Genomic DNA, 23,545 nt, shown 5'->3' with positions numbered 1-23,545 from the left:
CCCTTGAGGCTTTAAAAGCTTCACTCATTCCTGTTAAGAGTAAGATATGACAGAGCACAGAAAGAAAGATAGAGGGTGAGAAAGAGACGGGGAACAAGAGAGAGAGAAAACACCAGAGGGTCGGGACTCCTCTGTTACCTGCTCCAAAGTCATCTTGTGTAGCTCCTCCTCCCAGGCTGGTGGGTTGGCGTGGTGATAGTGGGGGGGTGGGGTCAGGACACTGAGGATGCTGGGGTCTCGGTCGTGGCAGAGGTCAGTCAGGTGGGCAATGTAGAGCTTAAGCTTATTGCGATTCTCACTCAGGGACAGGAGAGGGGGGATCATCTGGAGGGGAGAGATGCAAGGGGGGGAGGAAAGGGAGAAAGAAATGGAAGAGCCAATTGGATAAGAGAGAGATAAGAAAAATGACATTCGGTCCCTGTGTGAGAGACTAAACCATGCTAAACCAAAATCATGGAGCATGCAGAAGGAGGAAAAAGGCTGCATCTCACATGCATTAGATCACAAGGAGAAAAGATTGTGGAGTCTGGTATGTGGGACAGAAGTGTGTTGTGTGTGTGTGTGTCTGCCTATTTGATTGACTCAGTTGTTCACAAACAGTGTCCAAGCTACAGTACATGGTGGGCAGACAAACACTGAAACACCATCCAAGGTAACAAAGTAACAACAGAAATATCATTCCCGCAAAAAATACAAATATGAGAACAGATGACATGTACCAAACACTGCACGGACCAACTCACTGCACGGACCAACTCACTGCACGGACCAACTCACTGCACCAACATAAAATGGTGAGAGGAGAAACGGATGACAAAACAAAATGGAGGAGCAAAACGGGACACACTGACGATGGAGTGAGAGACGGGCATACATGCCAGGAAGGTGGTGAAAAAATGGACAGATGACTCGGACATTCATTTGTGCTCTCACCCTTCTGAACAAAATGGCTGAGAGAGAGGGGAGGGGGGCGCGGGGTTGGCTATGCCCAAATACCCTCCTCATCATCCTATTGGACAGATGGTTTAGCCAATTGCAGCATTAGAAAAAAACACTTGGTTAGTGTGTGTGTGTGTATGTGTGTGTGAGAGAGAGAGTGTGACAGAGAAAAATAGGAGTGCGAGACAGAAAACTGACCAAAAATCAATGTCTGTGGACGTTGAAATCAAGGCCAGTCTGGACCATGTCAAAAAAAGATGTCCACAAGGCATCTGCGTCAGTCCGTGCTTACTGAGGTGTAGCCTACCATGTCTGCATGTTATGAATGCCCATTCATGTGGTAGGACCACCATTTGTAAAAACAGGCTGTTGTATTGGCTTTATTAGTCCTGATTCCTGTGAATAATCAATTTGGCTATTTAAGTTCTGTATATCAGCTACTCAACTTTATCAGGAGTTATCGTGAGCCTGTTTGCAATGTGTTTACACGGCGGGGAAAGCAGAATGATTTTCTTTTTCACTATGATCAGCTTGTACAGATACAAACTTTAAACCATTGATCATGACAAAGGGGTGAAACTCCTGGACAACAGCTGTGATTGTCCATTCCATTTTGTCCATTTTACTTTGTTTGACCTGTCCTGTTTTTAGGATATGTTGTTTGTTAAAATTTTATTTGATTTAGCACCATTTAGGTTAGTTAGGCAATTTGATCGGAGAAACCTGCATGATGTAAAAAGTGTCCATCTCATTACATTGTCATATATTTTATCTCCAGCCTGCAAGCTACAGAAAAGGCCACATACTCTTTCTACCATATCCTATATCCGAGTTTCCCAAACTCGGTCCTGGGGCAGAAAACAAAAAGTTCACCCAGTTTGGGAAACCCTACTCTATATCTGCTACATGATTTATGTTAGATTATTTTTTGGACGGAACGTTGGTGGAGCGCCGCAGCGATGAGTCTCTCCAACAGCACCCTGGGGAGGCACGCTGGAGAAGCAAAATATTTTGGGCCCCTACCTTTGACAAAGTGGCCACTGTTTATCACAGGGCGGCATCAGCGATCACATAAAAAGCCCATATGCCACTGGTTGAGAGAAATTGTCATTGTATTTGAGCAGAATAATGTGAGGTTTTATTTGTTGTTGGAGGTGTGTCTAGGTCAGTTTAGTTCAGAAGATGCCGCCCTCATCAATCTGCCGCCATAGGTGGCTGCCAAATCCAATTTCAATCAAATGTATTTATAAAGCCCTTCTGTCATCAGCTGATGTCACAAAGTGCTGTACAGAAACCCAGCCGAAAACCCTAAACAGCAAGCAGGCAGGTGTAATCCAGCCTAATGAGCTGGCCGTCCGTGATAACTTTATATACTGGAGAAAGATGGTATATTCTGGTTAAGCTACACGTGTGTTCTCACAATAATAGCATCTAGATAGCCTTCAACTGCAAAAAATATGATTCTGTTTGGTTGACTGTGTACCCACCTGATCTGGAGAAGGTTTGTGATTGGTCTGGTCGGGAGCGGTCTTCAAGTGGTCATCCTCATAGTTGTCTGCCATTAGCTTCATACGGTTCTGAGTCTGAGTGAGAGAGAGAGAGAGAGAGAGAGAGATCTTATCCAAAGCGACTTACAGGTGCAATTAGGGTTAAATGCTTTTCTCAAGGGCACAGCCAGATTTCGCACCTAGTCTTCTTCGGGATTTCAACCAGCGAACTTTTGGTTACTGGCCCAACGCTCTTAACCGCCACGCTACCTGCCACCCTAATCATGGTGTATTGAGCAGACAGCTCAGAGAAGTTTATGGATGCCTACTTTTTGATTTTGGCACTTGCTGCAAAGTTAAAAGCTATACCTATAAACTGTCTGAGGTCTGTTTAGTCTCCCCCCATTTCAGGTGAAGGAGATGAGTAGAGGAAGTGACTTTACAGAGGCCTATGTTGCTGGACCTAGGTAACATGATGAGGGATTGTTCCCTACCTGCTGTTTGAGCTGTTGTACCAGACGGTCCTTCTCTCTCTTTAGCAGAGCCACCTCGTCCTGCGTCTTCTTCTTCTTGGACGAGGACAGCTCCAGCAGGGCAATGTTGGCGTCCTTCTCACTGATGGCTGCCAGCAGCGCCTCCTGTCTGCACCAAGGAGGTATTACAGGGTGGCATTTTAGAATGAGTCATTTACAGGATATTCTATTACCTGACTGTATTACAGCATTACCTGACTACCAAGTCAGCAGACATGTTGCAAAATGTGAAAGTGGAGGGAATGGGTGTATATACAGTGTATGATGCGTGTGTCTTCGTGCGTGTCTTACTTCATTTCCAGCACCTCCTCCAGGTGTTTCCTGCGTTCGGCCCTCAAAGTGGTCAGGTGAGTCTCCTTCTCACACAGGGACTGTTGGGTAGATGATAGCTTGGCCCTCATAGACTCCAGCTCCTGTTTTACCTTCTCCATGGCCCCCAGGAGCTCCTCAATCTGTACACACGCACACATAATAAAAATAAGACGATACAAAGACAAGCAGAGCGAGTGAAAATGTATTAGATCATGTTTATCATTCAAAGACATAACCTTCCTCAAGTACAGACCCATTTTGATGAGCTGTCAATCAAAGGCACACAAGAAAGAACCCCTAGCCCCTACACCCGTGGCACTAGCCCTTACACCAGGGTTACCCATCTGGCAGACTGCAGGCCAAATATTTGCCACCGATAAGTTTTCTAATGTTCATTGTTGGACATAAAAGACTGGAAAAAAGTCAGGAAATCAGCTCCAAGTTATATAATTTTGTAAATCTGTTCCCAAGTATTCCCATGCAAAATAGAGAGACACACATGATCGTATACAAATATAAGCAAGGACTGAAATTATTTAGTCAAACATTACATCAGTTTGGGCTTGTGTTGAATTTGCAGTCTACAAATGATTTGTAATTAGATTCCGGCCCCCTGAACATCCGCGAAAGAAACAAAATGGTCCCGCGGCTGCTCTAGTTGATGATTCCTGACTTACACCCTATCCCCTTGGCACTAGCTCTTACACCCTATCCCCTTGGCACTAGCTCTTACACCCTATCCCCTTGGCACTAGCTCTTACACCCTATCCCCTTGGCACTAGCTCTTACACCCTATCCCCTTGGCACTAGCTCTTACACCCTATCCCCTTGGCACTAGCTCTTACACCCTATCCCCTTGGCACTAGCTCTTACACCCTATCCCCTTGGCACTAGCTCTTACAACCTATCCCCTTGGCACTAGCTCATACACCCTATCCTCTTGGCACTAGCTCATACACCCTATCCCCTTGGCACTAGCTCATACACCCTATCCCCTTGGCACTAGCTCATACACCCTATCCCCTTGGCACTAGCTCTTACACCCTATCCCCTTGGCACTAGCTCGTACACCCTATCCTCTTGGCACTAGCTCGTACACCCTATCCCCTTGGCACTAGCTCGTACACCCTATCCCCTTGGCACTAGCTCTTACACCCTATCCCATTGGCACTAGCTCTTACACCCTATAGCACCTAGGTACTAGTGTAAATCTGAACGGATTGATGGGTAATAGACCAGCAATATGGTGAACAGGGCTAGGGGTTGTTTCTGGATCCAACCCCACTGAGGTGTTGAACGTACAACAAGGGGCTCCAATGACAGATCTAAACAGCAATAAAAGGTACGACTTCACTGTCGTACTTTCATTTAACTGACATTTACTTAGAAGTCACATGGTTAATAGTACAACCCAACATTGCTAAATAATAACTATTGACTTTCTCTGAGGTGCAATGTTGGTATCATTGGTTACCAACAAGTTATAGATTGGCGTCACGAGAAAGAAGTATCAGATGGTTCTGGTTTAGTTTACACCATGTCATTTCAAAGTGAATAGTAGGTAAATGGTACATGATAACATGGTCTAAAGAGCTACTGATCCAAAAGGGTGAAATACAACAGAGGAGGATCATTACGTCATACCTTAGACCACTTAAAGTGGACGTGGTTGGACTCATGCATTGGTTTGTGTGAGTGCTTCTGAGAGGCAGTAAGTAACAGAGAAGACAGGAGAAAATGAGAGACAAGAAAACTGAGAAAAGGTGGGACAGCAGGTAGGAAGGGAGGGACAGAGTGAAATGTGGCCAGCAGATAGGATGAGAGGTTGAAAGGATATCGAAGCTGTATTTGTGTTACACATGTGTGCGTGTGTTTTGCGTGTGTACCCTTGTGTTGCGCGTTTCACTTCATCTCCAACACCTCCTCCAGGTGTTTGTGCATGTGTACCTGTTTCTCCTGGTGGTTCCTGGCAGCTTCCTCCTGTGCCAGCACCATCTCTCTCTCTGCTGTAATCTGAACACTCTCCCTCAGAGCCTCCTCTAACTCCTCGATACGCTCAGTCTTCAACCGCAGAGAGTCCTAGATGGGAAGGGAGAGAAGACAGGTAGATAAAGACATTTTACATAAAGGATATTTATAGTAAGTCAAAAGCTTGGACACACATACTCATTTAAGGGTTTTTATTTGTACTATTTTCAACATTGTAGAATAATAGTGAGGACATCAAAACTATGAAATAACACATATGGAATCATGTAGTAACCAAAAAAGTGTTAAAACATATCAAAATATATTTGAGATTTGAGATTCTTCAAAGTAGCCACCCTTTGCCTTGATGACAGCTTTGCACACTCTTGGCAATCTCTTAACCAGCATAACCTGGAATGCTTTTCCAACAGTCTTGAAGGAGTTCCCACATATGCTGAGCACTTGTTGGCTGCTTTTCCTTCACTCTGCAGTCCAACTCATCCCAAACAATCTCAATTGGGTTGAGGTCAGGTGATTGTCAAGGCCAGGTCATCTGATGCAGCACTCCATCACTCTCCTTCTTGGTCAAATAACCCTTACACCGCCTGGAGGTCATGCAGCAGAGGTAACTCTGGGTCTTCCTTTCCTGTGGCAGTCCTCATTGCGATCCAGTTTCATCATATCACTTGATGTTTTTGCAACTGCACTTGAAGAAACTTTTACAATTCTTGAAATTTTCCAGATTGACTGACCTTCATGTCTTAAAGTAATGATGGACTGTCATTTTTCTTTGCTTATTTGAGCTGACTTGCCATAATATGGACTTGGTCTTTTACCAAAAAGGGCTATCTTTTGTATACCACCCATACCTTGTCACAACACAACTGATTGGCGCAAATGCATTAAGAAAAAAATAAATTCCACAAATTAACTTTTAACAAGGCACACCTGTTAATTGAAATTAATTTCAGGTGACTACCTCATGAAGCTGGTTGAGAGAATGCCAAGAGTGTGCAAAGGGTGGCTACTTCGAAGAATCTCAAATCTCAAATATATTTTGATTTGTTTAACACTTTTTTGGTTACTACATGATTCCATATGTGTTATTTCATAGTCTTGATGTCTTTACTATTATTCTACAACTTAGAAAATTTAAACAAATAAATAAAAACCCTTGAATTAGGAGGTGTCCAAACTTTTGACTAGTTCTGTATGTCGAAAAAAAATTGTGCAACAAGAAGAGCTTTCTATATCAGTGTTGTTATTAGTCACACATCCATAGACCCCCCCCCCCCCCACACACACACACACACACACACACACCTTACCTTGACCTGTTGAGAGCTCTCTGAGATGTTGTCCTCTCTCTTTTTAGCTTCGTCCACCAGTCGGGCGTTCCTACTCTTCTCCACCTGCTCCTTGTGTTTCAGGGACGCTACCTTCTTACTCTGGTCCTTGGTCTGCCTGCAAGGCACCATGGGACACAAGAGGACTGGGTTACAGACATTCCCATAAGGTTACACTCATAACACTAAAGCATCACAGAGGGAGAGGGGGTTAGAGAGAGGGGGGGTGAAGTGGGATAAAGTGAAGAGAGTGGTGAAAGTGAGAGGGCAGGGAGAGCAAAAGCAATTGAGATTAAAAGAGAGTGGGGGTGGTGGGGGAAAGGTAGGAAGTCCAGCCAGTAGACAGAGCAGAGAACATGTTACTAACCTGGAGGACTGACTGGAGAGGAGACAAGAGAGTTCCAGCATAAAGACAAGAAGGCAAGAGAAACAGATTCAGAGAGCAAGAAGACAAGATGACAGGAAGGAGAAGAGGAGGACCGTGTGGTATTTCAGAGGAAAACACCTACATTAGACCAGGTACACATGTATATAGATAAAGTGCTGTTTACAGAGACTGAGTTAGTCACAAACAAGTAGAGTCAGGGTCAGAGAAAGACACACATACTTCTCCAGCTCGTTGATCTTGCGGTCCTTGTCGTTCTTCTCATTCTCCATCTCTCTCAGGATCTCCAGCAGCCGGTCCACCTCCGCCTGAGCCTTGCCAGAATCCTCTCTGTGTCGGGTCACTTCCTGCTCCAGGGAGGTGATGCGTTCCGACAGCTCTGTGTTCGCCTTGGCCTCCAAAGTCGCATTCTGGGCCTGAAAACACACACAGTCAGGCACATTTTTTTTCTATGATCAGACAAGTAAGTAAACGTGGCCTTAGATCATTGTCTAGAGGCAACATCTCACCCTCTTAAGATGGTTCTCCAGTTTGAGACACTCCTCCTTCTTATGGTCCAGAGAAATCTCCATACTCTTCAGCTTGGAGTCCTTCTTCAGCCCCGAGGAGGCCAGGGATGATGCATGCTCCTTTAGGTCCAACAGATTGGTCTGGAGAGGGAGAGGGGGTTCATAAATTAAAGAGTTTCATTCCAAAATGCTATAAATCCATTTCAGAAATGTTGGTAAATTAGCTTTTATTGTTTAAAGAAATTATGAAAGGGATGTGTGTTTTTTCACTAATCATGGCATGGGGTTGTTCAATGACAGGTTTGAAACAAATACATGTCTATCACTTGATGGTTTCATTTCAGAGACAAATAATCATGTTTTTTTTGTTGCTAAATGCTACATACACTGAGTGTACAAAACATTAAGAACACCTTCCTAATATTGAGTTGCACCCCCGCCTTTTGCCCTCAATTTGTCGGGGCATGGACTCTACAAGGTGTCAAAAGCTTTCCACAGGGATGTTGACTCCAATGCTTTCCACAGGGATGTTGACTCCAATGCTTTCCACAGGGATGTTGACTCCAATGCTTTCCACAGTTGTGTCAAGTTGGCTGGGTGTGTTGGACCATTCTTGATACACACAGGAAACTGTTGAGCGTGAAAACCCCCACAGCGTTGCAGTTCCTGACACACTACAACAGGTGCACCTGGCACCTACTACCATACCCGTTCAAAAGGCATTTCAATCTTTTGTCTTGCCCATTCACCCTCTGAATGATACACACAACCCATGTCTCAATTGCATCAAGGCTTAAAATACCTTCTATAACCTGTCTCCTCCCCTTCATCTTCACTGATTGAAGTGGATTTAACAAGTGACATCAATAAGGGATCATAGCTTTCACCTGGATTCACCTGGTCAGTCTGTCATGGAAATGTTTTGTACACTCAGTGTAAATGACTCACTCTCAGGGAAATAAGGAGTACTGCTTGGTTTTACATAGTAAAATGTCACAAATAACTACATTACATTTTTTTTTAAATACATTTGTGATATCAATGTTTACATTTTTTTTTTAAATAATTATATACAGTAATATGACCTCTATGTAAAACCTTTACATTTGACATTAGTCATTTAGGAGATGCCCTTATCCAGAGAGACTTACAGTTAGTGCATGCATCTTAAGATAGCTAGGTGAGACAACCACGTATCACAGTCAAATATACAGGATATGAACATTCCGTTCCAGCTAAACAATGGATATATTGTGTTTTTCCCAACAACAACACAAATTATTATTAATCTTTTAATAAAAAATAATAATATATGTATTTTATAAACTGTGTCAACAGTGTCACTACACTTTGGGTGTGTGTGTGTACCTCTCTGTCAGACAGATCTCCCTGCAGCAGACTGACTTTCTCCTTCAGATCCTTCAGTTCTTTCTTGTTGCTGTCGATCTCCTCAGTCTTCTCCCTGTCGTCTCTGTCTCTCTGCTCCTTCAGACGCTCGATGATACGCTCCTACAGAGGCGTCATTTCAGAGTCCATATGAGAGTACAAACACCCCGGACAGAAACAGCACTGCTCATGAGTCTCTGCCGGAGTTGGACAGTGTGTGTGTGTGTGTGTGTTCGAGCACTGCATCGGGTACCGAAGGTTCCCCACGGGTGACCCACAACAACAACAAAAAGTCTGCTAGTGGGTGGAATGAAAGCACTCCTTGAACCCGTGGGTTGGCTCGCAGTTCAGAACAATTATATTGCGGGTCAGAAATGTTTTAAATCATGCTTATACAATTTGTACAAACCCCGCAGCTTGTTTTATTGGTGTAAATCCCATTGTGTGAGCGGTGTCAGACCCAGCCACAGTGAGAGTGTGGAGCTGTTTTATTGGTGTAAATCCCATTGTGTGAGCGGTGTCAGACCCAGCCACAGTGAGAGTGTGGAGCTGTTTTATTGGTGTAAATCCCATTGTGTGAGCGGTGTCAGACCCAGCCACAGTGAGAGTGTGGAGCTGTTTTATTGGTGTAAATCCCATTGTGTGAGCGGTGTCAGACCCAGCCACAGTGAGAGTGTGGAGCTGTTTTATTGGTGTAAATCCCATTGTGTGAGCGGTGTCAGACCCAGCCACAGTGAGAGTGTGGAGCTGTTTTATTGGTGTAAATCCCATTGTGTGAGCGGTGTCAGACCCAGCCACAGTGAGAGTGTGGAGCTGTTTTATTGGTGTAAATCCCATTGTGTGAGCGGTGTCAGACCCAGCCACAGTGAGAGTGTGGAGCAGGGAACTGTCCGTTATTGGGGCTGAAACAGTTGAATTTGTCCACGTGCAGAGGCATTCGCAATTCAGACTTTCATTCACCATACACTGGCCATATAATTTGCATTTGACCGGTGACGCTGGAAAAGGTTTACGTATTTTTGTGGGCTATATTCAATTCGGGCAATTATTTATTTAAGTTTCAATTAAACTATTTGAAAATCAAAACAATATTGAATGCAAAGGTCATGTTTTGCTATGTAGGCTAAGCCTATAGCTTTCTTTAGGTAAGAAGGCTCTCATTCAAAGCTATTTGAGTTATCAATGTGCCGCATGGTTTCTTTTATCCAACTGTTGAATAGACATGGAGACAAATTCATTCTAGCAGGGAAAAGGAATAGCCTACTGTCTGGAGTTATAAAAACAATTAAATAAACTGATGCAATTTGGTGGGTAATGGACCGGCTCTCGGGAACAATTCTAAGCGCGTGGGTCGGTTTTGGGAGAACAACCTGTCCTGATGTCAGGTAGGTATCGGAATTGATGTGGTAGGCGCGGCTCCAAAAAACTGACCAATGTAGGACTCTAGTGTGTGTATGTGTGTACCTTCTCAGCGAGGGACTCCTCCAGTGTGTTAAGAGCTGTGTCTGTGTTAGAGGTGTCTGTCTGTAGAGACTTGACTCTCTCCTTCAGGCTGCTCATCTGCTTCTCCTTGTCTCTCAGCTGTTCCTGCAGGTTCTCAATCTGGACACACACACACACAAAATTAGGTGAGCTAGACGAAAAACATACACAAAACGCTTACTAAACAGGACGTAGTATGACTTTTGCATTATACAGCGTGATATATAGTCAAGCTCCACCTTCTTCTGCAGGACGTTGACCTTGCGCTCCTTGACCTCCAGCATGTCCTTGAGGTCGTGGATCTCTCCGTTGAGCGTGCCCTTCTCCTCAGACATCTCCTGGATCTGTTTACTCTTCTTGTTCAGCGTGGTCTCCTTCTCCTCCAGACGCAGACGCAACGCATCCACCTGGCCAGCAGAGGGGAACCGCTCAGCATACTGGCTCTGTGTGTGTGTGCGTGTGTGTGTGTGTGTGTGTACCTCTGTCTGTAGGATGGCAGCTCGTTGTTCTTTAGCGGTCAGCGACTCCTTGAGGACCTCGATGTGCTGTTTGCTATCAGAGAACTGGTTGGTCAGAGTCTCCAGCTTGGTCTGTAAACCTAGCAGCTCTGTGTCCTTCCTGGACATGTCCTGCTTTACTTGGTCCATCTGAGAGAGAGAGAGGTGGAGGAAGAGGGAAAACAAGAGCAGGAGAGGGGAGAAGAGGAATGGTAGAGAAGTAGTGGGTGATGAGCAGAGGGAGAGGAAGGAGTGCATGGCTATGAAGAGAACATAATGAGAACACGAACAACTATAGAACAGATTGATATTGAGCTGAATTCTGACCTATCAGAACCAAGGGCAACTGAATTCAGACCAATGGGAACTGGTCTAACCTTGTTCTTCATGAACTTGGTGTGGCTGCGGTAGACCTCCATCTGTTTCATATCCTCCTGTCTCTCCTCACAGCTCAGCAGGCCGTTGGACTTGAGCATCATCACCTCCTCCTCCATGTCCCTCAGACCTCGCTCCAGAGAGTTGATCTTAGCATCCTGACACACACCGGAGAGATAAGGGGTTATGCCACAGACAAATACACTGACAGACACAGCCACACACAGAGACAGGTACCTTCATGTCGATGACTGTCTGTAGAGCCTTGGTTTTGGTGGACTCTGGGGTTCCCTCGTATCGACGATGCAGCTCCTAAAGAGAACAAGGTTGTCACAGCTCATACACATTGTCTACTACACAACACTCAATCCCAAATGGTTTGTATTGTGACCCAACTAAAGCCCCTCTATGTGTTACCTTCCCCCGTCTCCCCTCTCTCCTCCTCATCTCTCCCAGTGTCCCTCACCTCTCGTAGAGCAGTCGTCTCCCTGTCTCTCTGGTCCAGTAGGGACTCTAGATGGTGTCTGTGCATCTCAGCATCAGCCAGTCTCCTGGTTCTCTCCTGGTCTTCCTCTGAGGCCTTAGCCGACGGCCCTGGAATACAACAATATGGTCATTTAGAAGATGCGTTAACATTGGAAAATGACTAATATGGGTCGCTGTTTGTGTCCCAGTAACCCACCTTTGCTCTGCAGCATCTCCAGCAGTTTCTTGATGGACTCGTCCCTGGCACCCAGGGTCTGTTTCTGGGTGTCTATTCTCAGCTCCATCTCCTCCAGGGTCTTTCTGAGCAGGAACAGCTCCTTGGCCTGACGCTCGTGGTCCCCATGAAGCCGCCGGTAGTTCTCCTCCGTGGGTTCAGAGTTCAGGGCCAGTTCGCGACCCTGGCTGGCAGGGTCCTGCTGGAGAAGCTGGTTCAGGTCTCTCTGGATCCTCAATTCATCCTGCAAGGCCTGGACCGTCATGTGGAGGTGCTAGAGAGAGCAAGAGATAGGGGGAGAAGTTATATGTATCAAAAAGGGGAGGAAAGGGGAGAGAAGAGAAGGATCGGTGGGTACAGCAACAAATACACCACCTACTCAATCAGGACATTTTGGCGTTCCCATGTAGTGAAATACAGAGAGCAAAAGCACAATCAGCCAGCATTCATTGTTTGCAGCCTGTACTGCCACAGTTCTTTGACAGAGTAGCTATGTGACAGAAATACAATGCTGTGCTCTATTCTCTGCTTTGGATCAGCTGGGAGGTGTTTCAGACAACAGCGCAAAGACAAGTCCGTGTCTGTATCCCTCGCTCCCTCCTTCGCTCTCTCTTTCACTCCCCTCCTCACCCTCCCGTTTCTGTCACACGTTCCCTCATCCTCTCTCCTCCTCGCCCCTCCCAGACCCAGTGACTAAGTCTGACTCACTGATCCCTCGCCCCATTCCTCTCCCTCATGAGGAGACAACAGAGAGGCGTTTAAGAGATTGGATACAGCAAGCTGATCTAAACAGAACACACACACACACACACACACACAGTAGGCAAAGCTCTGCAGCACAACACACTGCAGTACAATGCTATATATGGGTCAAACGTACGATAAACACTAACATATCAACACTGACACTCCCTCCCTCTCTCTTTATATATTTATCCCTCCCTCTCATTTGTATTCATTCCCTATCTTACCACAAATCTCTTATACATCCACTTTAATATGAGCCAATTAAGCATTTTTAACATTTCTGACATGACAAATGGTGTATCTGAGTGGCGAGGCGAGTGGTGTTTAGTGAGTAACAGGCAATATAAAATAGCTGAGTATCAGTCGTACTACTGTAGGAGATGGAAGATGACAGCCATTTTACAGCGCTCGCCACACATTCTGAGACTAATAGCAGTCACTTATCACTGGGGATGAAGGGGATCAATGTCTTCTATTTTCTACTGGGATGACAAGAGCTGCAACCAACGCACACGCACGCACACACACACCAGGAGAGTGGCTGTGTGAGGGGGCTGACAGTCTGAAAACAGCCATCTTTAAATTTGAGCACCCGCTGATTAGCCCTACAGTAGCCTCACTAGCTTCTAATGCTCTAATTTATAGATGGCTGTTTTCAGACTGTCAGCCCCCTACTGCACAGGCATCTGGGTAATTACCCTGTCCATCTAACCGTCAGCCCCCTCACACAGCCACTCTCCCGTAGTGTGTGTGTGTGTGTGTGTGTGTGTGTGACTCAGCAGGGCATAATGGGCAGGAAAAGAAACACCAAATTATCCAGATCAGGCCATTAATCATTAAAGACATGCCTTATGTCAGGATGCCAGTGTTCAGAGGGGAAATACATTAATTTGATTAGTGAAGTCCAAAACATGAAGTGAAAAATCATCCATGTTTTCCAGACATCTGGATTATAGATGATTTCCTAAATACACTAGTTCTGAAACAGAATTGATCCCCATTTCTCAGACAGTTAATCTCCTGTTAAACCAGGATTGCTATTGCTAGTTAACAAACACACACACACGATGACAGAAGGTTGGAGTGCAGAAAATCCCCCTGCCAGCATCCACACATTATACACACGCAGTGATGGGGTGCTGAGCTGGGCATTATCCTAAACGCAGAGGCAGCGTCTCCTCTCACTCACTCTGAAGAGCAGGAGAAACAGAGAGGCGGGTAGCTGTGTTTAAAGCACCTGATGTGGAATTGAACTTGGCACAAACTCAAGGAGACAGGAGGTGGTAAGAATCAAATGCCATTGACTGCTAAAGTAGGAGTTTTGATGAATAAATAAGTTGGTGGCTTGACCCCTCACTAGCCAATCAGAATGTGCTCCTTGGCTAAATATGCAGTTGATTCAACTTGTGTATTTGAAGTCTTCTGTACCGTGTTGTCATCAATTCCAATTCGAATGTTAGTCTTTTATAGCCTAGTTTATTAAATAGTCTCCAGAAACAAAATGTCAGCCTATCCCATCTTTGCATAATATGTTGAACAAGTTTGCAGTCCACATTGTTCTAGGTAATTGAATGGCTTCAATATTGAAATATATTATACTTCCTACTAATATAGGGAAAGGAAAGTGGGATACCTGGTCAGTTGTCCAACTGAAATGTGTCTTCCGCATTTAATCATGAGCCTATAAACCAGAGTTACACTGTTAGCACTGAGGCGGTGTGCAATAGTAGGAAGACATCTTTATGCAGCTCACCCTGCACTATCAGCTCCAATGTAAATAACATGAGTAAGTCTACCTCTGATAAGCTTCCCAGTAAAGCATAAAAAATAATCAAACAACCCAGAAAAGCACAAAAAAAATAGCCCATTTGAACATATGTAGCCTAAGAAACAAGGTCCATGAAGTCAATAACTTGCTTGTAACAGATGACATTCATATTCTGACGATCTCTGAAACTCACTTAGATAATACCTATGATGTTACAGTGGTAGAAATCCATGGTTATAACATCTACCCGAAAAGACAAACGCCAACGGAGGGGGTGTTGCGGTCTATATTCAGAACCACATTCCTGTAAAGCTTAGAGACGATCTCATGTGAAATACTGTTGAAGTAATATGCCTACAGGTTCATCTGCCTCACCTAAAGCCCATTCTGGTGGGAAGCTGCTATAGACCACCAAGTGCTAACAGTCAGCATCTGGATAATGTGGGTGAAATGTTTGATAATGTATGTGATATCAACAGAGATGTATATTTTCTGGGTGATTTAAATATTGTCTGGCTAACATCAAGCTGCCCACTCAGGAAAAAAATACAAACTGTAATCATTGCCTGCAACCTGATTCAGGTTGTCAGTCAACCTATCAGGGTAGTTACAAACAGCACAGGCATTAAATCATCAACATGTATTGATCATATCTCTATTAATGCTGCAGATATTTGCTTTAAAGCAGTATCCAAATCCATAGGATGTAATGATCACAATATAATAGACATATCTAGGGAAACCAACGTTCCAAAGGCTGGGCCTAATATAGTGTATAAGAGGTCAGGCTGGGCCTACTATAGTGTATAGGAGGTCAGGCTGGGCCTAATATAGTGTATAAGAGGTCAGGCTGGGCCTACTATAGTGTATAAGAGGTCAGGCTGGGCCTAATATAGTGTATAAGAGGTCAGGCTGGGCCTAATATAGTGTATAAGAGGTCAGGCTGGGCCTACTATAGTGTATAAGAGGTCAGGCTGGGCCTAATATAGTGTATAAGAGGTCAGGCTGGGCCTAATATAGTGTATAAGAGGTCAGGCTGGGCCTAATATAGTGTATAAGAGGTCAGGCTGGGCCTAATATAGTGTATAAGAGTCAGGCTGGGCCTAATATAGTGTATAAGAGGTCATACGAGAAGCTTTGTTGTGATTCATATGTTGTTGATGTAAAGAATATTTGCAGGTCTGTGGTGTATAATGAGGAGCAACCAGACGCTGCACTTGACACATTTATGAAACTACTTATTCCAGTTACTAATAAGCACGCATTAAGAAAATGACTGTAAAAACTGATAAATCCCCTTGGATTGATGAGAAAAAATGGTATGGTTAAGAGGGATGAGGCAAAAGGTATGGCAATTAAGTCTGGCAGCCCAACGTACTCCAAATTAAGAAATCATGTGACTAAACTAAATAAAAAATAAACTACACTATGAAACAAAGATAAATGATATAAAGAATGCTAGTAAAATGCTTTGGGAACCTTAAATGACATTTTGGGAAAAAAAGGCAACTCGGCTCCTTCATTCATTGAATCAGATGGCTCCTTCATCACAAAACCAACTGATATTGCAAAATATTTAATTACTTTTTCATTGGCAAGATTAGCAAACTTAGGGATGACATGTCAGCAACAAATGCTGACACTACACATCCAAGTATACCGGACCAAATTATGAAAGACAAGAATTGTACATTTGAATTCGTAAAGTCAGTGTGGAAGAGGTGAAAAAAATGGTTGTCTATAAATAAATACATAATATAAACCCAACCCCTCTGAATCAGGGGAAGAGACTACTGTAAATTGCATTATGTCTGAGCCAAGAACATGCCAAATGTAGTCAATAAGCAAGATTTAATTTACTATTGACAAGGCCTAAAAAGAGGGAAAAATTTGAATAAAATTTAAATCAAAACTTGTTTTAAAATAGGCTATACATAAATATAGTTACAGGCACCATAAATTGTTCCCATGAGCATAATATAAGGCAATGCAGACAAAGGTTTTACACACATCAAACTTTTCACAGAAGCTGGACAAAGCTCCAATATAAAGAGAACATCAACCGTTATACTGCTCCCAAATATGTTTCAGAAACATAATGGAGCCATCTTACAGATGGCATTCACACCAGAAATAACAGACGGTTCCTAAATTCCATTGCATGCGAGCTGGATGATCTCATCACAAAGCTAGGACGGTGAATCATTCTAATAAGTTGTTTTTTTAATCAAATTAAAACAAAATCACTGTCTTTTTTTTTACAACAATATTTCTAAATAGCTTGGGGTCAGAACCATGATATCATAAAACCAACAGGATAAAAGAGACATGATGAACCAGCCTTTGTTACAGCCTATAGGTCTAGGGTGAGGGTAGCCTACTTTTTAATCATGTGTTGTTACAGCCTATAGGTCTAGGGTGAGGGTAGCCTACGGAGGGAATGCTTTTTAATCATGTGTTGTTACAGCCTATAGGTCTAGGGTGAGGGTAGCCTACGGAGGGAATGCTTTTTAATCATGTGTTGTTACAGCCTATAGGTCTAGGGTGAGGGTAGCCTACGGAGGGAATGATTTTTAATCATGTGTTGTTACAGCCTATAGGTCTAGGGTGAGGGTAGCCTACGGAGGGAATGCTTTTTAATCATGTGTTGTTACAGCCTATAGGTCTAGGGTGAGGGTAGCCTACGGAGGGAATGCTTTTTAATCATGTGTTGTTACAGCCTATAGGTCTAGGGTGAGGGTAGCCTACGGAGGGAATGCTTTTTAATCATGTGTTGTTACAGCCTATAGGTCTAGGGTGAGGGTAGCCTACGGAGGGAATGCTTTTTAATCATGTGTTGTTACAGCCTATAGGTCTAGGGTGAGGGTAGCCTACGGAGGGAATGCTTTTTAATCATGTGTTGTTACAGCCTATAGGTCTAGGGTGAGGGTAGCCTACGGAGGGAATGCTTTTTAATCATGTGTTGTTACAGCCTATAGGTCTAGGGTGAGGGTAGCCTACGGAGGGAATGCTTTTTAATCATGTGTTGTTACAGCCTATAGGTCTAGGGTGAGGGTAGCCTACGGAGGGAATGATTTTTAATCATGTGAAATGGAAAACAAGCAATTGTTCGAGGAAAATAAGTTCTAAACACAAGGGGCACCAGCATCATCTCATATCTCGTTTGGTGATGGGCATATGGACACATGTAGCCTATTAGTTTACGCACACCCAAAACGAGAGCTGTCTAAAATAATGTAGGCCTACGCAACACATAAAAAGGGGATGTTGGCTCACTGTTTTGCTGCTCCCAAACTTGATATTTGAATAAAGCGTTGGAGATTAAGATTAATTTCAAAGCACTCTCACGAGTCAAACCCTTTCAGGCTTGAAAGCAGCATTAATTGAGGGGAGGCTATATGCTTGGTTTATTATTTTATTTATTTAAATAGGCAAGTCAGTTAAAGAACAAATTCTTATTTACAATGACAGCCTACTGGGGAAGTGGGTAAACTGCCTTGTTCAGGGGCAGAACGACAGATTTTTACCTTGTCAGCTCGGTGATTTGATCCAGCAACCTTTCAACGCTCTAACCACAAGGCTACCTACAAAAAAACACAGCCCCTCTCTTGTTCGATGAGCATAAGGGCACTGTGCATCACAGCTAGGTTGGTTGCCCTTCCACTCACAAAATCCATGCCATTACCAACCGCGTTACTGCTAAGACCTACCTGCTTTTCATTGGTCTTAAATCTCCCGATATGCACCGCATTAAATTCCATTTTGTGCTTGTTTTTAAGGACACACCTCAAACATTGCCATCTCTCCCACCTCAGCGCAAGTGAGCTGATATTAGGCATGAACCTGGCGCATGGGGCCAGTTTTTACATGCTGAAAATGCAAACTACCATGTGTTCGGTACTCGCACCGCCGTAGCAGCAGCCAAAAATAGAGCCCTTGGTCTCTGATTAGCAAGTTCGTCTTCAGTATGCCGAGTTGTGAGCTGTCACCACATAAGACAGCAATGTGAGGAAACTAAAAGCTTGCTCTCTCTCTCTCTCACACACACACAGGGGGGTGGGGGGGGACTAAACGCTTGCTTTTATATGCTTTTCCCAAGAGCCTGCTATTTACTCTACGTCTTATCCCCAAGAGGCTGTTCTGCTGTATCCATTATTTATTTTCTCTCTATGGCAGGTACAGTACAGTAGCGTTGTAACATCCCCCTAGCTCAATCTGAAGCTCATTTTTCACAGGTTTCCTCTCATATCTGCTCACTACATCCTCCCATTCCTTTAACAAAAGGGGGATGTTGTGTACAGACTTATGCAGCCATTAACCTAACACCCCTCTTTCATCTACAGTTTGTAGCATGAGCACATAGCTGCATATAAGAGGATTAGCTGATGTTGCTAAAGCTACACATCCTCCCTCAGACACACACTGCCGATAGCTATAGGATAGGTTACAGCCTACGTCTCTCCCCTCTCACACACAGTCAATAGGCTCTAACCTTCCCTTTGCTCGAGGTAGTAAATTGCCCCCAATTCTTTCTTTAACAATTACATGGATGTAAAATATCACCCACACTAACCTGTGTCTCGTCTTGCACCACGCGGTATTGTTCCTTCCAGACAGTGATCTTGGACACCTCGTCCTTCCTTAGGGCTCTCTCCTTCTTCAGCTCAGGGCTCCAGAAGGTCTTTATGGAGTTCATGGAGGAACTCAGCTTGCTCTCCTTCACCTCCACCTCACGACACAGCAACTCATTCTCACGCAGAACCTGAGGGACAAGGAGACTCAGTCAGTCAAACATACCGTCTGACTTTCACTCACACACACTCTGCACCGAAACGTTCTCACACAAACCTTGGAATGGCAGACACTATGCAAAAGTCAAACTGGATGCGCTGCTCAAAATACGGTACATGTCAAACGTGTCATTGCAAAATGTCCTTATGACATCACAGCTTCCAGTCTCACTAAAATATGCAAATCAGTAAATTAGATAGCTGCAACTGGGGCTACTGACCTCTTTGAGCTGGGCCTGCAGGTCCAGTATGGTGTTATCCCGGGCTTGTCTCAGGGAGTGGGGCACCGTAGAGGCCATGTGGTGATCCCCAAAAGCCAGGGAGTCACCTGCCATCATTCCCCCAGGGAGCACAGCGTTGGCTGGGGCCGATGTGGCGATGTTTGGTGTGCTGGCTGCCACGCCTCCACCCCCACCTGCGCTCGCCCTTGACCCGTATGTCACCCTCTGTCGCCCCATTGTGGTCATCTCCCGACCGCTCTTGTTAACGCGGTCGGACATGGCGACCTCGTTGTCGCTCAGGTACATGGGTCCTGAGGTGGCATAGGCTGCATTGAGGGACTGGATGTTCTCCATGGAGAGGGTCTTACCCCCCGCTCCGCCTGGACATCCTCCGCTGCCCCCCGTGCTGTTTGTGCGACGGTGACCCATCCGTGGTGAGCGGGGGAGACGAGGGGAGCGCCCAGAACCCTGGCTGCTCCCCCCATCCCTCCCAGCGTCTCTCCCTCCTCCGCTGTGGTTGGCATCCGCTCGGCCAACGGAACGGGCGCTGCCGTACATGTTCGCTGAAGCAGAGGAGTGGACGGCTGGATGGTGGGAAGAGGTGCAGTGTCCGAAACGTGGAGATGTAGCCTTGTCTAGTGTGTGACAGACTCAACTGAAGTAAGTGAGCGCTTGTTTCATGTGAAACAGCTGAGTGCTCTCTCAATCTCAGAAGGGACTGAGTGACAGCTGCTCTTGGTTAGATAACGACCATTCAGAGGGTCGATACACAGGAGACTGATCTGGAAGGAACAGAGTTGGCTAAATGAGAAAGTCCGTACACCGAAAGGCAAAAGCATACCATCGCTGCTTTACTGTAATATCGATCTAGCCATGATGCATGAAATGAGGAACAAGTTGAATATCACACCTACTCATTTGGACACACCTAAGGGTTTATCTTTTTTTTTTTTATATATATTTTCTACATTGTAGAATAATAGTGAAGACATCAAAACTATGAAATAACACATATGGATTCATGTAGTAACCCCAAAAAAGTGTTAAACAAAACAAATTCTGTTTGAGATTCTTCGAAATAGCCACCCTTCGCCTTGACAGCTTTGCACACTCTTAGCATTCACTCAACCAACTTCACCTTGAATGCTTTTCCAACAGTCTTGAAGAAGTTCCCACATATGCTGAGCACTTGTTGACTGCTTTTCCTTCACTCCCTAGTAGCGCAACGATCTAAGGCACTGCATCTCAGTGCTAGAAGCGTCACTACAGAACCTGGTTAGATTCCAGGTTGTATCACAACGGGCCGTGATTGGGAGTCCCATAGGGCAGCACACAATTGTCCTGTTGATAAAAAAATGACAGCTGGAGGAAGCGCAAACCAGATGGGATGGCGTATCGCTGCAGAATGCTGTGGTAGCCAAGCTAGTTAAGTGTGCCTTAAATGCTAAATAAATCACAGACAGTGTCACCAGCAAAGCACCCCCACCTCCATGATTCACGGTGGGAACCACACATTCAGAGATCATCCGTTCAACTACTCTGCGTCTCACAAAGACACCGAGGTTGGAACCAAAAATCTCAAATTTGGACTCAGACCAAAGGACAGATTTCCACCGGTCTAATGTACATTGCTCGTGTTTCTTGGCCCAAGCAAATCTCTTCTTATTATTGGTGTCCTTTAGTAGTGGTTTCTTTGCAGCAATTCGACAATGAAGGCCTGATTCAAGCAGTCTCCTCTGAACAGTTGATGTTGAGATGTGTCTGTACTTGAACTCTAAGAACTGCAATTTCTGAGGCTGGTAACTGTAATGAACATATCAGCAGAGGTAACTAACTCTGGGTCTTCCTTTCCTGTGGCGGTCCTCATGAGAGCCAGTTTCATCATAGTGCTTGATGGTTTTTTGCGACTGCACTTCAAAGTTCTTGACATTTTCCGTATTGACTGACCTTCATGTTTTCAAGTAACGATGGACTGTTGTTTCTCTTTGCTTATTTGAGCTGTTCTTGCCATAACATGGAATTGGTATCTTCTGTATACGACCCCTAACTTGTCACAACACAACTGATTGGCTCAAATGCATTAAGAAGGAAATAAATTCCACAAATTAACTTTAAAACAGGTACACCTGTTAATTGAAATGCATTCCAGGTGACGACCTCATGAAGCTGGTTGAGAGAATGCCAAGAGTGTACAAAGCTGTCATCAAGGCACAGGCTGGCTACTTTGAAGAATCTCAAATATAAAATACATTTTTATTATTTCATAGTTTTGATGTCTTCATGATTATTCTACAGTGTAGAAATGAGTACAAATGAAGAAAAACCCTTGAATGAGTAGGTGTCCAAACTTTTGACTGGTACTGTACAGCCATGGCCAAAAGTTTTGAGAATGACACAAATATTAATTTCCACAACGTTTGTTGATTCAGTGTATTTAGATATTTTTGTCAGATGTTACTATGGAATACTGAAGTAGAATTACAAGCATTTAATAAGTGTCAAAGGCTTTTATTGACAATTACATGAAGTTGATACAAAGAGTCAATATTTGCAGTGTTGACCCTTCTCTTTCAAGACCTCTGCAATCCGCCCTGGCATGCTGTCAATTAACTTCTGGGCCACATCCTGACTGATGGCAGCCCATTCTTGCATAATCAATGCTTGGAGTTTGTCAGAATTTGTGGGGTGTTTGTTTGTCCATCCGCCTCTTGAGGATTGACCACAAGTTCTCAATGGGGTTAAGGTCTGTTTTGTTCCCCGAGTCACTTAGTGATCACTTTTGCCTTATGGCAAGGTGCTCCATCATGCTGGAAAAGGCATTGTTCGTCACCAAACTGTTCCTGGATGGTTGGGAGAAGTTGCTCTCGGAGGATGTGTTGGTACCATTCTTTATTCATGGCTGTGTTCTTAGGAAAAATTGTGAGTGAGCCCACTCCCTTGGCTGAGAAGCAACCCCACACATGAATGGTCTCAGGATGCTTTACAGTTGGCATGACACAGGACTGATGGTAGCGCTCACCTCGTCTTCTCCGGACAAGCTTTTTTCCGGATGCCCCAAACAATCAGAAAGGGGATTCATCAGAGAAAATGATTTTACCCCAGTCCTCAGCAGTCCAATCCCTTTACCTTTTGCAGAATTGTTTTTATTTTTCCTTTATTTAACTAGGCAAGTCAGTTAAGAACAAATTCTTATTTTCAATGACAGCCTAGGAACAGTGGGTTAACTGCCTGTTCAGGGGAAGAACGACAGATTTGTACCTTGTCAGCTTGGGGATTTGAACTTGCAGCCTTTCAGTTACTGGTCCAACGCTCTAACCACTAGGCTACCCTGCCACCCCAATATCTGTCTGTCCCTGATGTTTTTCCTGGAGAGAAGTGGCTTCTTTGCTGCCCTTCTTAACACCAGGCCATCCTCCAAAAGTCTTCGCCTCACTGTGCGTGCAGATGCACTCACACCTGCCTGCTGCCATTCCTGAGCAAGCTCTGTTCTGGTGGTGCCCCGATCCCGCAGCTGAATCAACTTTAGGAGACGGTCCTGGAGCTTGCTGGACTTTCTTGGTCGCCCTGAAGCTTTCTTCACAACAATTGAACCGCTCTCCTTGAAGATCTTGATGATCCTATAAATGGTTGGATTAGGTGCAATATTACTGGCAGCAATATCCTTGCCTGTGAAGCCCTTTTTGTGCAAAGCAATGCAATGATGACGGCACGTGTTTCCTTGCAGGTAACCATGCTTGACAAGAGGATGAACAATGATTCCAAGCACCACCCTCCTTTTGAAGCTTCCAGTCTGTTATTCGAACTCAATCAGCATGACAGAGTGATCTCCAGCCTTGTCTTCGTCAACAGTCACACCTGTGTTAACGAGAGAATCGCTGACATGTTGTCAGCTGGTCCTTTTGTGGCATGGCTGAAATTTAGTGGAAATGTTCTTTTGGGATTCAGTTCATTTGCATGGCAAAGAGGGAATTAATTAATTGCAATTCATCTGATCACTCTTCATAACATTCTGGAGTATTTGCAAATTGCCATCGTACAAACTGAGGCAGCAGACTGTGAAAATTTATATTTGTGTCATTCTCAAAACTTTTGGCCATGAC

General features: G+C 44.4%; 1 protein-coding gene across 4 annotated transcripts in view; it reads right to left on the bottom strand.

Annotated features, from left to right (window-relative positions):
• The window catches only part of LOC109889462 (ELKS/Rab6-interacting/CAST family member 1), a 30,899-nt gene that overhangs the window by 4,619 nt on the left and 2,735 nt on the right, over positions 1–23,545 (bottom strand). For 2 of the 4 annotated variants that reach the window (XM_020480903.2, XM_031822896.1), the window contains exons 2-20: positions 19,446–20,227; positions 19,008–19,196; positions 11,902–12,193; positions 11,686–11,813; positions 11,457–11,531; positions 11,222–11,377; positions 10,827–10,994; positions 10,587–10,754; positions 10,330–10,467; positions 8,848–8,988; positions 7,480–7,620; positions 7,193–7,386; positions 6,953–6,964; positions 6,568–6,703; positions 5,219–5,350; positions 3,251–3,411; positions 2,921–3,068; positions 2,427–2,522; positions 139–324 (exon numbers count right to left, since the gene is read on the bottom strand). In XM_020480903.2, coding sequence (XP_020336492.2) covers positions 139–324; positions 2,427–2,522; positions 2,921–3,068; positions 3,251–3,411; positions 5,219–5,350; positions 6,568–6,703; positions 6,953–6,964; positions 7,193–7,386; positions 7,480–7,620; positions 8,848–8,988; positions 10,330–10,467; positions 10,587–10,754; positions 10,827–10,994; positions 11,222–11,377; positions 11,457–11,531; positions 11,686–11,813; positions 11,902–12,193; positions 19,008–19,196; positions 19,446–20,003 — 3,219 coding nt within the window. In that variant the 5' untranslated portion in view covers positions 20,004–20,227. Of the gene's footprint in view, positions 1–138; positions 325–933; positions 1,010–2,426; positions 2,523–2,920; positions 3,069–3,250; positions 3,412–5,218; positions 5,351–6,567; positions 6,704–6,952; positions 6,965–7,192; positions 7,387–7,479; positions 7,621–8,847; positions 8,989–10,329; positions 10,468–10,586; positions 10,755–10,826; positions 10,995–11,221; positions 11,378–11,456; positions 11,532–11,685; positions 11,814–11,901; positions 12,194–19,007; positions 19,197–19,445; positions 20,228–23,545 lie in introns of all 4 variants that reach the window. The other 2 variants (XR_004209713.1, XM_031822898.1) reach the window with 2 other exon arrangements.

The sequence above is a fragment of the Oncorhynchus kisutch genome, linkage group LG4 (genome assembly GCF_002021735.2).
Source record: "Oncorhynchus kisutch isolate 150728-3 linkage group LG4, Okis_V2, whole genome shotgun sequence".
NCBI lineage: Eukaryota > Metazoa > Chordata > Actinopteri > Salmoniformes > Salmonidae > Oncorhynchus > Oncorhynchus kisutch.
The sequence above is the reverse complement of the archived record's forward strand: the minus strand, read 5'-3'. Positions and strand labels throughout refer to the sequence as shown.